Source organism: Scardinius erythrophthalmus (genome assembly GCF_964197995.2).
Source record: "Scardinius erythrophthalmus genome assembly, chromosome: 2".
Taxonomy (NCBI): domain Eukaryota; kingdom Metazoa; phylum Chordata; class Actinopteri; order Cypriniformes; family Leuciscidae; genus Scardinius; species Scardinius erythrophthalmus.
Window position 1 is genome coordinate 2,142,250 of NC_138222.1, and position 17,150 is coordinate 2,159,399.

The 17,150-nt window shown below is 41.6% G+C and overlaps 1 protein-coding gene across 1 annotated transcript in view; it reads right to left on the reverse strand.

Moving 5' to 3' along the window:
• The window catches only part of LOC308685998 (cadherin-1-like), a gene marked incomplete at its 3' end in the record, with an annotated part of 39,474 nt that overhangs the window by 21,231 nt on the left and 1,093 nt on the right, over nt 1-17,150 (reverse strand). The window contains exons 2-3 of the mRNA XM_081358198.1: nt 14,999-15,113; nt 3,149-3,399 (exon numbers count right to left, since the gene is read on the reverse strand). Of these exons, the coding sequence (XP_081214324.1) occupies nt 3,149-3,399; nt 14,999-15,113 (366 nt within the window). The remainder of the gene's footprint in view (nt 1-3,148; nt 3,400-14,998; nt 15,114-17,150) is intronic.

Here is a 17,150-nt window from a genome sequence, read left to right on the forward strand (position 1 = left end):
AAAAGACCTAGCTTTAAAAATTGTTTTTGATTACCAATAGCAACATTTTCTGGTTTAATAACAATTAGATTTTTTTCTAGATCCTGCAGTAGATTTATGATTTGATCTCACTAAACGAGGAATAGACAGTTTCTATGCAATGTTCTACACTATTTATATCAGTTAAATTTGTGCAGCAGAGACTATGATTTGGACTTTTGTTTACTAGTCAAAAGGTATTTAACATTTTGGAGATGTTATCTGACAGAAGATCCGATCCGAATCTGCTTGGGTGTAAGCCATCAGCACGGTAAAGCCTAGGACGCTCCCAAAACAGATTCCAATTATTTACAAAGAGAAGTTTCTGCTCATTGCACCATGACATTAACCATTCGTTTAGCGCGAATAATCTACTAAACTTTTCATGACCTAGTCGGTACGTGGGAAGCGGTCCTGACACAATAATCGTTATATCAGGCGATGTGCTGCGTACCGTATCGATCAGATTCCTGAAGTCTTTCTTCAGAACTTCCGTCTGGCGCAGTCTGATGTCGGCCCCTCCCGCGTGCAGGACAACGGTTCCGACGCGCTCGTTCAGAATCTCGGGAACGCGAGCAGCGATTTCAGAAACACGAGCACCAGGAAAGCAGTGACTATGCACCTTACTTTTATTTAACGTAGCGTGGACGTGTCGAACGATGGAATCGCCGATGATCACAGCATCGCGTTCTGTTTCGCGAAGAGGGGAGAAGCGGTTTTGTGTGGATATCTCGAAAACCGGGAGGGTCGGAGAGAGTTTTCTTGGTCTAGACCTGACTCGCGACTTCCGCTGCGGAAAAATCCAGGCTTCGTGATGGCATGTTGGAGCCGGGGTGAACGAGACCATGGCTGATCGCGACCTCGACGTTCGGGACCGATGTTGAGGAACGCACAGAGTAGACGAGGTCGGAGTCAGCGGGTTAGTAACATTAATCTCTGATTTGTGTGCCTCGGCACGTGATGTTTCAAGAGCTAACCGCCGGTCTATCAGCTCGGCTTTTCTTACTAAAAGGTCGTGGATCTGTTTCTCAACAGCTTCCAGCTCAGACTGCACCGCGTGCAGCTCAAATGTGTCCTCACCTGCACCAAAAGGTAGACTACTTACATTTGATATATTCGCCATTTTAACAGATGGACAGTAAGTTAAGTTAGCAACGACGCTACCAGTGGTGCTATCAATATTAATACTAATTTATGGCTTAAGTCTTGGATATAATCCGTCTTTTCAGTGGTACGGGTGTAGAGTAGACGCACGATAGGCGAAAAAATGTTTGTTTGTAACTTAAATGAGTGCGGAGAAGACGCGTTCAGCCGTTATCCACGGACGTAACCTATAAGAGTATCCAGCGTTGGATCACACACACACACACACACACACACACACACACACACAGCTTTAACCTCACGCACGAGCAGATCCGTTTTGAGAGAAGCGTTCAGTTTTTCTGCTCACAAATTCCGCCATGTAAATATCGAATCCGTCATGGCTCGAGCGCAACTGGCTTTTAAAGAGAATGGGAGATGAGACTCTGATTGGTTTAATGCATGTAAAGCCCAAAACACACCCATTACTCATTAAGAGAATAGAGACAACCCTTTTGGACCATGCGCCGGGCACGCCGACCATTTTTCCTGTCGTTAAAGTGCACGCCATAAGTGCACTTGAGCATGTGCTTAGATAGGTAAAATAGGGTTCCAACATCTGCAGAGTAGACCCGCAGAATCAGGTTGAACTTCCTCAGGTCATCCGCAAACATCAGGAGCTTGACTGAAGGGTCTTTGGTGCTGCAGTCGTTGGTGTACAGGGAGAAGAGCAGTGAGGAGAGCACACACCCCCGGGGGTCGCCAGTACTGATTGCACAGGTGTTGGACGGGAATTTTCCCAGTCTCACTAGCTAGCTGTCAGAAAGCTGGTGATTCATTGACAGATGGAGCTAGGAACAGAGAACTGGGTTAGTTTGGTCTGGAGGATATCTGGGAGGATGGTGTTGATGGTGATGGTGCAGTCCACAAATAGGATCCTCAGATAAATCCCCAGTCTGTCAAGATATTATGGGATGCAGTGCAGTCCCATGTTGAATGCATCATCCTCAGACCTGTTTGCTCGATAAGAGAAAAACTGAAGTGGGTCCAGCAAGGGTCCTGTGATGTCCTTCAGGTGGGCCAACACCAGTCTTTAAAATGATTTCATGACCGCAGAGACGTTAAAACAACAGGTCTGTAGTCATTCAGTCCTGTGATTTTGGAATTTATTTGGGATGGGGATGATTGTGGGACAGTTGAAGCCAGTGATCTGGTGAAGATCTTTGTAAAGATATGGGCCACAGGATTTGGTCAGCACAGGATTTCAGACAGGCTAGTGAAACACCTGTTCATCATATAAAGCAATTGTGTCGCTTCAGAAATTGTGAACTAATCTCTTCATGAACTTTTTGAAGTGACAGTTGCATGGACTGTCAATGGAGGGACAGAAAGCTCTCAGATTTCATTTAAAAAATCTTCTCTTGTGTTTCAAAAATGAACGAAAGTCTTACAGGTTTGGAACGACATTAGCATGAGTAACTGAATTTTTTTTCTTTCATTTTTGGGTGAAATTGAGCGCGGCGTTAGTTCAGACAGGCCACGTAGACATAGGCTGCGATCAGCTGACGCGGTCAGCCGTCAAATCGCTCCAACCACTACCACTCTCCTATTAGACCGGGAGGATATATATACGTGATATTACTGCTCGGTAAGCATGCTCAAACTGCTCGCAACCCTCCTGCCCTCTCCACTATAAGCATCAAGCATATTTCTGTGCACCTTCTGGCTGTCGTCTCTTTGTTTCAGATTACCAATGCTTTCAAGTCCTAGCTGTCACGGACAGCATCGCAGAGAGACAGTCATCCTCATAGCCAAGCTACAGTATAGACGTGCAGGGATTTACTGCTACGTCTACATGTTAAAACTGTTTTACTTTAAAGACATTACTAAAGTGTCTTAATCATCTGTATATCACTCAAGCTGATGGTTCTATGGGGGGTTAATGCTAAAGCTCTGTATGTCATTAATTATGGAGCAAGAACCCCCATAAGGAACCATACCGCCAAAGATAAATTGTGTTTAATAAACCCAAGGAACTAGTTTGTACCTGTGGAGAGGAGATGTTCATGACCGTGTCCATGTGATGGTCCTCATGATGATGATGGACACGCTCAACTCTGACAGATACCGTGTGCTTCTTGCCACTGGAGTCCCAAGCGTCCACAGAAAACACCTTGTGGCCTTCATGAAGAGTCACTTGTCTCTTCAGCGTTACAGTCCCATCCATGTCCACATCAAAACCTTTGTCAGAGGACTGGAAGAGCGTTCTTGTTCTTCCATCACATGCATTAAAAATTACTGTCAGAAAAAGAGATTCAATTGGCACAATAAAGCATCTTGTCATGTATGTAAACCTGGATTGGGGAACAAGACGCTGTGTCAGTAGCAGATGCTATGGGAACACCCTCCAGGTGTGACGATGGTCTGAAATAGTGTTGTCAAAAGTACCAGTAGCACAACTTTGCAATTAGTCAGGGAATCAGGGTTAGCAAGTCAGTACTTACTTTTTTAAAACGTAATGATACCAACTTTATCATACATAAGGGTCAATCCATTACCCGCTGATAGGCCGTGATATCAGCTTCATTGTTTATAAAGGGAGTACTATTTGCTCGCTTCCTGTATATAACCCATTCATAATCTGAATAAAAGTTTGAATAAAAATGCAACATTGCAAAGATTTAGGAGTGATAACTGTATTAAAATGCAGAAATGAATCTGAAATTATGATGTTTGACATTGATAACCATTGCAAAGGACAGGACAAAAAAAAGTACATTATCTTCCAGTGTAAGTGCAATAGACCTGCCACTTGTTCTGGTACCTGTAATGTGTTTCTTTGTTTTTAATTGTATTACTAACTTTTATTTGAACTTTTTAACCCTCTGAGGTCTGGGGTGTTTTTGGGGTCCTTGAGATGTTCTGACATGCTCTGACATTTGTGCTTTTTTCAGTTGCTTATAAACATATCAATGGCAAAAAAAAAATTACACTCTATTTAGCACAAACAGGGCTACCATAATATGTGAGCCACATGTATGTACATGTTTTAATTTTTGAGAGAATAATGTTTATGCATGGTTATTGAAAAAACTAAAAATGAAAGTTTCTGAAATAAGGCCACAAAACACATACTAAATATATGTCAATTAAGACATTTGACTAATGGATGTCGTCGCCTAGAGTCGCCTTTTTTCTTCAAAATGATGTGAAAATCAACCTGCCTAATCATTCACATAAAACGATACATTGATTTAAGTTTTGTGAAACACTTTTAGTTTGGAAAGGCAATATGCGGATGGGACGTAAACGAACATGCATATTTAGTAGTTCACACTTGATGAGACAATGCCCCTGCATACTTAATGAGCCATTCATTCAGGTGTGTCACCTATAGCTAACTTAAATATACAAGCTTCATAAAAATGATCATTCTAGAAGAAAATTTCAGATGGCATTTAGAGGCTTTTGCATCTGAACTCTTCATATACACACACACACACACACACACACACACACACATATATATATATATATATATATATATATACATACACATATATATATATATATATATATATATATATATATATATATATATATATATGCATACACACACACACACACACACACACACACATATATATATATATGTATATATTTATACACAAATATAAATTTTATTTATATTTTTTTATATACAATTTTTTTTTTTTTTTTTTTTTTTTTTTTTTACAAATTGTGCTTGCAAATTGTATAATATCCAAGGTAAACATGTCTAGTAATTGTGCAGTTAATTCTCATACTGTATTTTCAGTTTTGGAATATTTATCCTCTCCCCATATTTGTTACTAATAAAACACAATACAAATTATTAAAAGAAAAAAAAATTATATTTACCTTTTAATAGTTTGTTTACATCTACCTTGTAAATATATTTTTTTATTAAAAAGGTTACAATTACAACAACAATTCAAGTGTAATCTTACAGTATATTCTACAGTAAAAACTGTACCCAAATCTAGTCAACAAAATGTTGTCTTTCATATTTCGCCTGACTGTAACGTTGTTTTTATGAAATATTAGGGCATATAAATGTTAATTTGCAGTTTAATACGTTGCTTATACAATTAGCCTACATTTTATTTCAACATATTTCAGTCGATTTTTACTCATCTCAGTATAGCAATACAGTTTGCTAAAACATCATCATTCATTCACACACGCGATTTAAATTTAAACTGTCTTTTTGCAAGCTGTGGTAAACAGCGCGCATCTCTGCCGTTCATTCATTCATAAACAGAAACCCGATTCACGTGAGAAGGAAAAAAAACTTACTACTGTATTCCTCAGCTCAGTCTGATCCTTGCTCCTCAAAATACCCGCACTTCTGAGGTATTTTCCATTATTATTATTCCTCACAGCGCTGCGAGACGGTGTAAACAAGTAATGATCTGATTAAACTTGTGTTTTCTCGAGCTGATATGGGGGCGTTCACAGGTTTGCGTGGATTGCCTCAGTCATTTGCGTTTGAATAGCGTGCGCTCTCCGTGGGCGTGTCACATTACATTTGAATCAGCTGTAATTAGCTCGACTGGAATCGCTCTCTTTTAATACAGATTTCACAAGATGAGAATATTTGTTTTTTATATAAATTACTTTATTTAACAGAAGAGAATTCAAGCTGCATGCCTGTGTGTCTGTATGTCTGTTTGCCTGAGTATTCGCTGAGTTATTGTTCATTTTAGGACGCGTTTCACAATGGACTACACTGACAGAGAGAAGGCAGAACTCGCTTTGTGTTTATTTTTCTTTATTTGGCAAAAAGCACAACACTTTGTTTTTATTGTGAGTATACACAAAAATAATACACATTTAACAGAATCGATTGATGTATGAAACTTGTTTGTAAAATCAAAGTCAAAAGAGTATTTCGGGTCTCAATTCAACTGATAAGGAAAAAAGCGAGCAGATCACGCCGGCATGATTGCCGACCTCAGAGGGTTAATGACATGTTTACTTATATGGACAGTAGTTGAAGGCTACATGCTAATGTTTTAATGTATCATTTACTTATATCAATATCATTAATAAATTAACTAATTTAATTTAATGTTTTAATTTTCAAATAGTTAAAATAAAATAGTTACAATTGTTATTGCTATGGTTCCAAAACTGGTCCAGAGAACTGTACATTTTTACTGTTATTTACTGATTACTGAAATTTTGTTATTGTGACACTAGTCGGCAGCATGTGTTACCTTTACAGCATCCACGCTCCGAACCGTAGTTGGGAGCGAGCTGGTCTGAACATCATAACTTGGCTCGTGGCAGGTAACTTGCGTATAGTGGTCCGGGCTAACAGAGCCGAAGCACAAAACAGTGAAGCGTCGGCTGGTTGCAGCAATTAACTCAGGCTTTATTACTCACAGTGTTACACATTTACGGGCATAAAAGGCACTTTGCTCGCTAGCATTCAACTGGAAAATAGACTGCGTCACTAACTACATTCGTTTACTACTGTAAACTCAGACTGATTCACCCGCTATGCTTTGTTTACACTAAGGAAACCCAAAAGGCTCACTTCGTCACACATACGCATTTCTTTTTGTCAACAAGCAGCCAGAGGGAGGCAGAGATTGCAACACATGTATAAAATCACACCAATTCATTGGCTGACTGTGTTAGTGCCACCATCTGAGATTTCACCTCACTGTTGCCTCAAAAGGATGTGTCTGTGCCATCATACTTCTATGATGGAAGTCATAGCATTAGCAAAGTAGTATTGCAGAGTTATGCAACATCTCATTTCCTAGTCAGGGAATCAGGGTAACATACTTAACCAAGACGTTATCACCCTGAGAAGATAACCTCTGAAAAGAAGCAACACTTATAGCTGAGTGAGCTCAAATGCTAAGAGGCGAAGATAAGCACCTTCACTAAATGCATCATCCTTTGTTTCAAAGTGGCAACACACTTGTTGCAGCCACCAAAACAAACAAACAACTGATGAGATTTACGCCACTGCGTAATAGCTCATTCTCCAGTGACTCAGAGGGCGGAGGAGAAAATGACTGTGAATTAAGTGGAAGAAGCTTAGGTATGTAACCTGGCTTTGGTCGCAACAAAACCTTCACAAGAGCAAAATCTTTTCCGAATGAATTCCCAGATAAGGCCTGGACAACAACACAACCGCACTGCGTTTCAGATCTCTGTCCACACTACACGACCGAATATGCATGTCACATAACCATTCATGCACACTGGGCATGCGAGATTGCACGTACAAGTGTAAAAAGGAAATTGGTTGTTCACTCTGCAGTTGGTTGCTAAACTTGCTATTCACAGACCAGCCGGTACAACAATGAGTATGATGGCGAGGAAAAGCAAGGATTCCTTTGTGTGGACAGATGAGAGGTGGAATTGTTTTCTCAGAGTAACAAACGACTACACTGTCATCGAGGCTGGTCTGTTATTGTCTTCTGGTAGTGTAATGGTCATATGGTAGGGGCTTAATGAATCAGATAAGGATATGTAATGATCTAGAAGACCCAATCAGGGAGCGAATGTGGGCAGCCATGCCTTCATTTTCAAAAGTCTCCATTTTTGTCTGTCTACACTGAAATGCAACCCCAGAGTTTCCAAACTAAAATGGGGTCTGCAGCATTTCCATTTTCGAGGGGCTCCGGACCCAGGCGTAACCCCAGCAAAAGTTATGTGTTTTAAAACAAAAACACGCTAGTGAAAACGTAGCCTAAGGTTACTCAAACAATAACATGGAGACAGAACTGCAAGTTTTGCTGACTTTGTGGTCCTTTTTTAGCAGCCATTGGCTACGTTTACATGCACAACTTTTGTTTCAATCAGACTGAATTCCTTCTGATTGATGAATCCAAACGTAGTGTTTACATGAACGCTTAACATGTGATTGGGTTGATGTGCGCGTTTAAATGTCACAAGCTTCAAATAGGAATAGATTTTTTGACTTGCGCATACTGCACAAATATAAAGAGTTTCCTGCTGTTTCCTGCTATTTTCCTACATTGGTTATTTTTTTTGTTTTAAACAGCAGACTTAATATTTATCCATTTCTGGTCATAATTTGGAGACAATGAGCATATGAACCGTTGTGCTGAGCTGCTTATATTTATAACGCTGTAAAAATGCCCCTCCCCGCGCCCAAATCCAGTCGTCTGTGGATGAGAATCTGAAACAAGGACTGGTTGGACGTTGTCATGCTCCACTTCACAGACGTAGAGTGAAAGGAGAATTTAAGAATGACCGGACATTTATATGACACTTAAGGGGCCATTCACATATCGCGTCTAAAAACACGTGGAAGGCGCTGTCTCCTTTCCAAAGTGCTTGCACAAGAGGCAAGCTATTATTAGAGAAATCGGCAACAATTGGCGACTGTTTATACTTGTACGTGAATGCCCAGTGTGCATGAATGGTCCTGTGACATGCGTTTTTGGTCAGTTGGGTGGATGGAGATCTTTTCTGTAACACGAGGAAACAGCAGTATGGATGAGGATCGTTTTCATTTTAAAATACTGTGTTAAACCGAAAACGCACTAGTTTGGACGTAACCCAAGACTATAGATAAGTTCCAAGAAGGAACACAAGCAGTACGGAAAGGCATCTTCCATGTCATCCCATGCATGAAACAGGAGACAAGTGAATGCTTCCCTAAAGAAACACCATCAACTGGTGTATGCTCATCAACAATCTACACTACATATATCTGAAGTGAACTGGAACCACACCTGCAGAAAAAATGGCTCCTGAAGGAATACCAGCACTGTAGCACTCTCTGCACCACAATGCAAATAGTCACCTAGCGTAGAACCTCCTAGTAGAGGGGATTCTTACATTTAAACTGGTCTTTGTGATCTCCAACAAATGACCAAAATGAATCAGTCAGCCCTGTACAAAGGCTAAAACTACATTTTTCCTATTTTTGGTTGGGAATACCACACACTGCCCCCAGTCTGGGACAGTAAGGGTTAGGGTTAACCTGGACTTCCTTCATAAGCAACCGACTGACAAAGGCGTCTGTCATAATCATGACAACAAACTCTGTCTAAAGGAACTCTATTTGGCAAGATTTACTACCGCTATGCACCAGCGCAAACAAGCCTCTTTTAGCATTAAAAGACTACTGTCAGGATTTACTGAAGACACAGTAAGAAATTAGTGCTGAAAAGGCGTGGAAATGGTTATTTCTGCGGCTGATCTTATTACATATGCATTTCTAGGACTTTCCCTTTCAGATACAGTATTTATGGGAGGAGAGAATTTAAATGAATCACACAAATTGATTCACTAAGGTTATTTACCTCACCATTTATTTACCTTCCAAAAAAAAGCATTTCTTAAACCGGACGTCTACCATCTTCAGATACATGGTGTAACGAGGTATGTTGTTACGGGAAGAAGGAGGCGGGAACCGGCGAACATTTAAAGACTTTTAATGACAAAAATAAAACAAATACAAAATGAAAGTAAAAGCCAGCAGCCCCTAACGGACAACACAGAACATCAAATAAAACACAGGCCTGTTCCTCTCTCTCTCTTCACTGTCGTCGCTTCTCCTTTATGCTTCCGCTCCTCCGTGAGAGATGCGAGACCGGTGCGTCGCGCACGTGTCACTCATTATCAATCACGCCACCGGTCTCGCGCCGTCCTCCCACGGCCCTCGACCTCATCGTGCTCGCCACACATGGTCTTAAGAGGGTGCGAATGCTCAATCCAGTGAAGCTGACCACAGTTCTTCTTGCAGGAGTCCGGACCCCTTCGCTGCTTCTCTGTTGCTAAGAGCTGAAGCGGGATTGGCTCACAGGCAATCCCGCCCGGGAAACTTATCGATGAGAGCATTCATTGCGTCGCTTTAAAGCCCTAACTGAGCAACAGGAGAATCCAGCAGAAAAGACTTCTTTTCAACTGGTAGTCCCTCTCCATATGGCCTCACTGACTCCACATGACTCCTCCCAGGCCCGATTTTTTGCCTCCACAACCACCCAGGCTGCAATCCGCTTGGCCTGCTGGTTTCCGTCAGCTGTCTCAGGTGTCCAACTAGCCAGCCAGGCCTGATAGGACTCCTTCTTCAGCTTGACGGCATCCCTTACTTCCAGTGTCCACCACTAGGTTCGGGGATTGCCGCCTTGACAGGCACCGGAGACCTTATGGCCACAGCTCCGAGCGGCCACGTCAACAATGGAGGTGGAGAACATGGTCCACTCTGACTCAATATCGCCAGACTCCCTCAGGATCCGGTCAAAGCTTTGCCAGAGGTGGAAGTTGAAGATCTCTCTGACAGGGGACTCGGCCAAACATTCCCAACAGACCTTCACAGTACGTTTGGGTCTGCCGAGTCTGTCCAGCTTCCTCCACAGCCATCGGATCCAACTCACCACCAGGTGGTGATCAGTTGACAGCTCCACCCCTCTCCTCACCGAGTGTCAAAGATATATGGCCGGAGGTCGACACTAGGGTGTCCTGGTGCTACGTGCAATGATGGACACCCTTATGCTTGAACATGGTGTTTGTTATGGACAAGCTGTAACTAGCACAGAAGTCCAATAACAGAACACCGCTCGGGTTCAGATCAGATTCGCTCGGGGGGCCATTCCTCCCAATCACGCCCCTCCAGGTGTCGCTGCCCACCAGGGCATTGAAGTCCCCCAGTAGTAGGGCTGCACGATGTGTCGTTTAAGCATCGATATCGCGATGTACGAATCCACGATAGTCACATCGCAGGATGTGCGATGTAGGCTGTCGTAGTTGATCCGTTATTCATTAACGTACGGGCCAGCTGCTCCCCGGCCCTTGACGAATGTGATTCGCGGATTAATTGCACATCTTAACCATCATAGAGTGAAAGTTTATCATTTGCATGTGTTTTTACGTCCTGTCAGTTTAACAGGGCGCATATAAGAACGAGCAGAGAGAGAGAGCGAGAGAGAGAGAGCGAGAGAGAGAGAGCCCCGGCCGCGCGCGCGCACTCACCTTCACCGTCTTCAAACAACATGAGCGCTGTCTTGCTCTCTCTCCCTTGCGCACATTAATCAAAATAAATTGACACGATGGTGTCGAACAAAAGAAAGAAAGAAAAAAAAAACTATCCAGTGATGAAATGTTTTCTGTGTTGTCAAATCTTGTGCGATATCCTAAACTGCCGAGATAATTACACAACGCGTGCCGTACACGTCTGATTCGCGAACTAATGAGTCCTTTGAACCGATTCAATTTAATGAATGGTTTAAACAACTGACCTGTCCAACACTGAACTCACGAGACTTCTGAATTGGTGTATAAAAAAATCTGTAACACTTTACAATAATGTTCTATTTATTAAACTATTTGTATTTAACTACATTAGTTAACATTTACTATTACTAAACTGCACTTCTACAACATTGTTAATTTCAACATTTAGGCTATAGCCTACATTATTGAAATCAAAAGTTGTACAGTATTTGTTAACATAGTTAATGCACTGTGAAGTAACATTACCAAACAATGAACAGCTGTGTTTTATAAACTAAGATAAACAAAGATTAATAAATATAGTAACAAAAGTATTGCTCATGGTAAGTTAATGTTAACAATTCAAACCATATCCTAAAGTTACAAACAAATAATTTACTCTAATTTAAATAATACTCTGATGTTTAAATCATTTAAAATGAGAATGTAAGTGTGCTCACCTCATTTTTGTTTGTAAGAAAAAATTAGATTAGATTTCATATCGCAATATATATCGCAGAAAAATAAAATATCGCAATATCATTTTTTCCCAATATCGTGCAGGCCTACCCAGTAGAATGACGGAGTCCCAGTCGGATAACTTTTCAACACCCCTCCCAGAGACTCCATGAAGGCCGGGTACTCTGCACTGCCGTTTGGCCCGTAGGCACACGACAGTGAGAGACCTATCCCCGACACAAAGGTGCAGGGAGGCCCTATCGAACTCCAACACATGGCGGCTGAGCTGGGGGGCTATAAGAAAACCCACACCAGCCTGCCACCTCTCACCATGGGCAACTCCAGAGTGGTAGAGAGTCCAGCCTCTCTCAAGGAGTGTGGTTCCAGAGTCCAAGCTGTGTGTGGAGGTGATCTCCACAATCTCTACTCGGTACCTCTCAACCTCACACACAATCTCAGGCTCCTTCCCCACCAGTGAGGTGACGTTCCACGTCCCTAAAGCTAGATTCCGTGTCCAGAGATCGGGTTGTCGAGGCCCCCACCACTATGACCATAATCAACTATGATCCACTATGCACCGGCACCTTACAGTCCCTCCTGCTGGTGGTGAGCCCACGGGAGGGCGGCCCCACGTTTCTCCTTCGGGCTGAGCCCGGTTGGGCCCCATGGGGGGAGGCCCGGCCACCAGGCGCTCGCATACGAGCTCCAACCCCGGACCTGGCTCCAGGGTAGGACCCCGGCTGCGCCATGCCGGGTTCGTCACGGTCCTTGTATTTACTTCTAACATAAAGGGTTTGTGAACCTCTCTTAGTCTGACCCGTCACCTAGGACCTGTTTGCCTTGGGAGACCCTACCAAGGGCATATAGCCCTGGACAATATAGGACCTTGGATCGTTTGGTACTCAAACCCCTCCACCACCATAAGGTGGCAGTTCAAGGAGGGCTATTTTTTTTTACAACACAAATTAATCATCACTGAGCTTACTTAAGTTGAACCGTGATGCTATTTTCTACTGGAAACAAATTTTGTTGCATTATTTTCCTGTTATCTCTGTAAAGCTGCTTTGAAAAAATCTGTATTGTTAAAGGCGCTATATAAATTAAGGTGACTTGACTTGAGTTAAACCCCTACTCTTTTTCCAAAGGACATCCTGGGATTTTTAATGACCACAGAGAGTCAGGACCTCGGTTTAACGTCTCATCTGAAGGATGGTGCTCTTTGACAGTATAGTTTCCCCATCACTATACAGGGGAGTTAGGACCCACACAGACCACAGGGTGAGTGCCCCCTACTGGCCTCACTAACACCTCCTCCAGCAGCAACCTAGTTTTTCCCAGGAGTCTCCCATCCAGGTACTGACCAGACTGAACCCTGCTTAGCTTCAGTGGGCAACCAGTCTTGGGCTACAGGGTGATATGGCTGTTGGCAAAGGATGGCTGATTTTCCTCATTTACTCATAAAGAAGGTGAATCTCAAAGAAAACACTTTTAAAGTCATTGCAATGTGAGCAATTCAAAGAGCTGTTAAGAGCGGCTTGAGCATGATGAACACCCAAGCACTTAACACTCTTTAGGTGTGTCCTTACTCGTGTTACTTCCTGAATAAGAAACATCTGAGGAGCGAACACATATCCTGTGGGCGCGAGCACCATCAGTCAATGAATTGGTGTGATTCTATTTAGGCTTCAGGCATTCATTGCACTTGGAGGGTGTTCTCATAGCATCAGCTACTGACGAAGCATCAAAAGCATACATCCTCAATTTACACTTACTGTGAACTACAACGCTTACACAAGAGACCTCTCAACACTCGACACTGAGGAAAGCAAATAGTGCATGCATACAATTTATATCGATTGCTGTATTTCACTGTTAAAGCTCCAATATGTAGGGATTTTGTAATAAAATTTCCAAAAATAACTTGCACAGTGTGATATATTTCCTCCAGTTATGTACTTACAATATCTCAAAAGTCTCCAAAGATTTTTTATTTCAGAGAAATTCCGATTTTAAATAACTGGCCGTCCCGGAAAAGAAATGTCGCGCCTCAGTGACGCAATGTCCGCTCTCTCTATCCTACTTTCCGGTGTGGACCATGTGATAGGATATTCCACCACACCGGATTTTTTTTTTTTTTTTACAACTTTATTGAGGTTTTTTTCTTATCACAATAAACAATAAAGACATCTGACAAAGAATAAAAAAAGGAATAAAATAAAAAATATGACCCACATCACCGGAATATCGCATGGTAAAATGCGGAAGTGGTGGTTAAAGCGTTATAGCCATAGACTGTATGGTTATAGCTGTTATGGATCACGAACTCTTTGGCGAGTATTGAAGTGCCAACAAAACGAAAGCGTCCATATTCGGATACACGCGGAGTCACGGACTGTGTGACAAACGGAGGAATAAAACCCGGATAAATATCGGCAGGCGTTTTCGAGATGGAGAGAGCTGCGCGTCTGGACTTGTCAGAGACTCTCTCGCGAGTGTATTGAGACAGGTAAGACATGCAACTGTCAATAATAGCACTTATAAACAAAGTTATATTGCTCTTTGTACTTTGGTAAGGCTTTTTATCACGTGTGGTGACCGAGATTATGGCAGTACAATTACAATCGGATATGATGTTAAAAAAAATATTTAGTCATTACTTGCAAATGTTCGTTCAAATTTACTTTTAGATATTGGTTTGAACACGTTAAACAACACGGCATTAACCATAAAAAACGTAAAACTGCACAACATTAACCAAACAAATCATTTGACAAATAGCTGTATGTTGTAACGGGATAATATAACATTTCACGTCCCTTGCAGTTCATTAATTATGATGACATAAAATAATACGATAAGATATACAGGTAATACAAAAACGAATAAATTACCTCATCCGTGATCATGATTCATTAATTCCATTTAGATACATCGCTAGATGGTGAAAACGCATTATAAACCACATCTCCCATCGTCACCTCCTTCATAGCGTCATCAAGCTTCGCCTTTGTTATTGTTGGAAACTGCGCCCTCTTGTGGTCAAATACCAAAGTCACACACTGGAGCTTTAAACCTCAGTTAAACAGATTGCATTGTGTAGAGAGATTATTTAGCCTAATACTAAAAATATTTAAACAAAAACTCCAAGTTCAGTTGCTTCAAGGTTTTATTTAAAGAGAACACAGCTTACCTCTTCCTAGTCTTTTTCCTCGGTGAAGGTCATCTCTGTGCACTTTAAAAACCAGCGACTCCGACTCAAAGCCTGGAGAACATGAAGACTCCTCCGCAAATCCACACAAAAGAACCTAATTTGAAACATATTCAATTTTGTAACATTTACACATTTTGAAATTTACATTTGGATTATTTAATCACTTCCAGCACAACAGCAGTATATGTGAGCTAAATTGTGGATCATTTTCCATTGTTTTGCCACAAAATGTATGGTAACACTTTATAATAACGTTCAGATGCAAGTAATTTATAAGTGGTTAGTTAATGATGAACTAATCATTTACAAAACATTCATAAATGATTAGCAAGTGATATACTAACATTTTGTGTATGTTTTGTAAATTCCGTTACAATCATTTACAAGTGATTAGTAAATGATTAACTAATCATTTATGAAACATGACTATGCATTTCATAAATATTTAATAAATCGTTACTTTTTTTTGTATGTTTTGCTCACATCAGGTGCACAGTGGTTAAAGACAGCTGTCTATACCCTCACCAGTCAGCCCTTACACTGTAGTACACACTACACACTACAGAAGACAGCTGTCTATACCCTCACCAGTCAGCCCTTACACTGTAGTACACACTACACACTACAGAAGACAGCTGTCTATACCCTCACCAGTCAGCCCTTACACTGTAGTACACACTACACACTACAGAAGACAGCTGTCTATACCCTCACCAGTCAGCACTTACACTGCAGTACACACTACACACTACAGAAGACAGCTGTCTATACCCTCACCAGTCAGCCCTTACACTGTAGTACACACTACACACTACAGAAGACAGCTGTCTATACCCTCACCAGTCAGCCCTTACACTGTAGTACACACTACACACTACAGAAGACAGCTGTCTATACCCTCACCAGTCAGCACTTACACTGCAGTGCACACTACACACTACAGAAGACAGCTGTCTATACCCTCACCAGTCAGCACTTACACTGCAGTACACACTACACACTACAGAAGACAGCTGTCTATACCCTCACCAGTCAGCACTTACACTGTAGTACACACTACACACTACAGAAGACAGCTGTCTATACCCTCACCAGTCAGCACTTACACTGTAGTACACACTACACACTACAGAAGACAGCTGTCTATACCCTCACCAGTCAGCACTTACACTGCAGTGCACACTACACACTACAGAAGACAGCTGTCTATACCCTCACCAGTCAGCACTTACACTGCAGTACACACTACACACTACAGAAGACAGCTGTCTATACCCTCACCAGTCAGCCCTTACACTGTAGTACACACTACACACTACAGAAGACAGCTGTCTATACCCTCACCAGTCAGCACTTACACTGCAGTACACACTACACACTACAGAAGACAGCTGTCTATACCCTCACCAGTCAGCACTTACACTGTAGTACACACTACACACTACAGAAGACAGCTGTCTATACCCTCACCAGTCAGCCCTTACACTGCAGTACACACTACACACTACAGAAGACAGCTGTCTATACCCTCACCAGTCAGCACTTACACTGCAGTACACACTACACACTACAGAAGACAGCTGTCTATACCCTCACCAGTCAGCACTTACACTGCAGTGCACACTACACACTACAGAAGACAGCTGTCTATACCCTCACCAGTCAGCACTTACACTGCAGTACACACTACACACTACACACTACACTACACATGACAGTGTTCAACACCTGTTATAGATGATGTGTTAACGCATGAATAAATAATTTACAACACTTTCTGCATCCCCTAATCTACAGTGTAAACTATACACCACTTGTAAATGTGTTACACATCATTCGTAGATAATATTTGTTGATCTTATGCCTTAGTGATTCTTGAAGTGGTAATCTATGAATGATGTGTAACACATTTACAAGTGTTGTAAATTATTTAGTCATGCGTTTACACATCATTGTGTTGAACACTGTTACTTACCTGTTTCAAATGATCTGTACGTGTATGCAAGGCATTTACAACACTTTCTGCACCCTCTAATTGCTACAAACATACATACAAAAAATATAAAAAAATATTAAACATTTATGAAACGCATATTCATGTTTTGTAAATGATTAGTTAATCATTAATGAT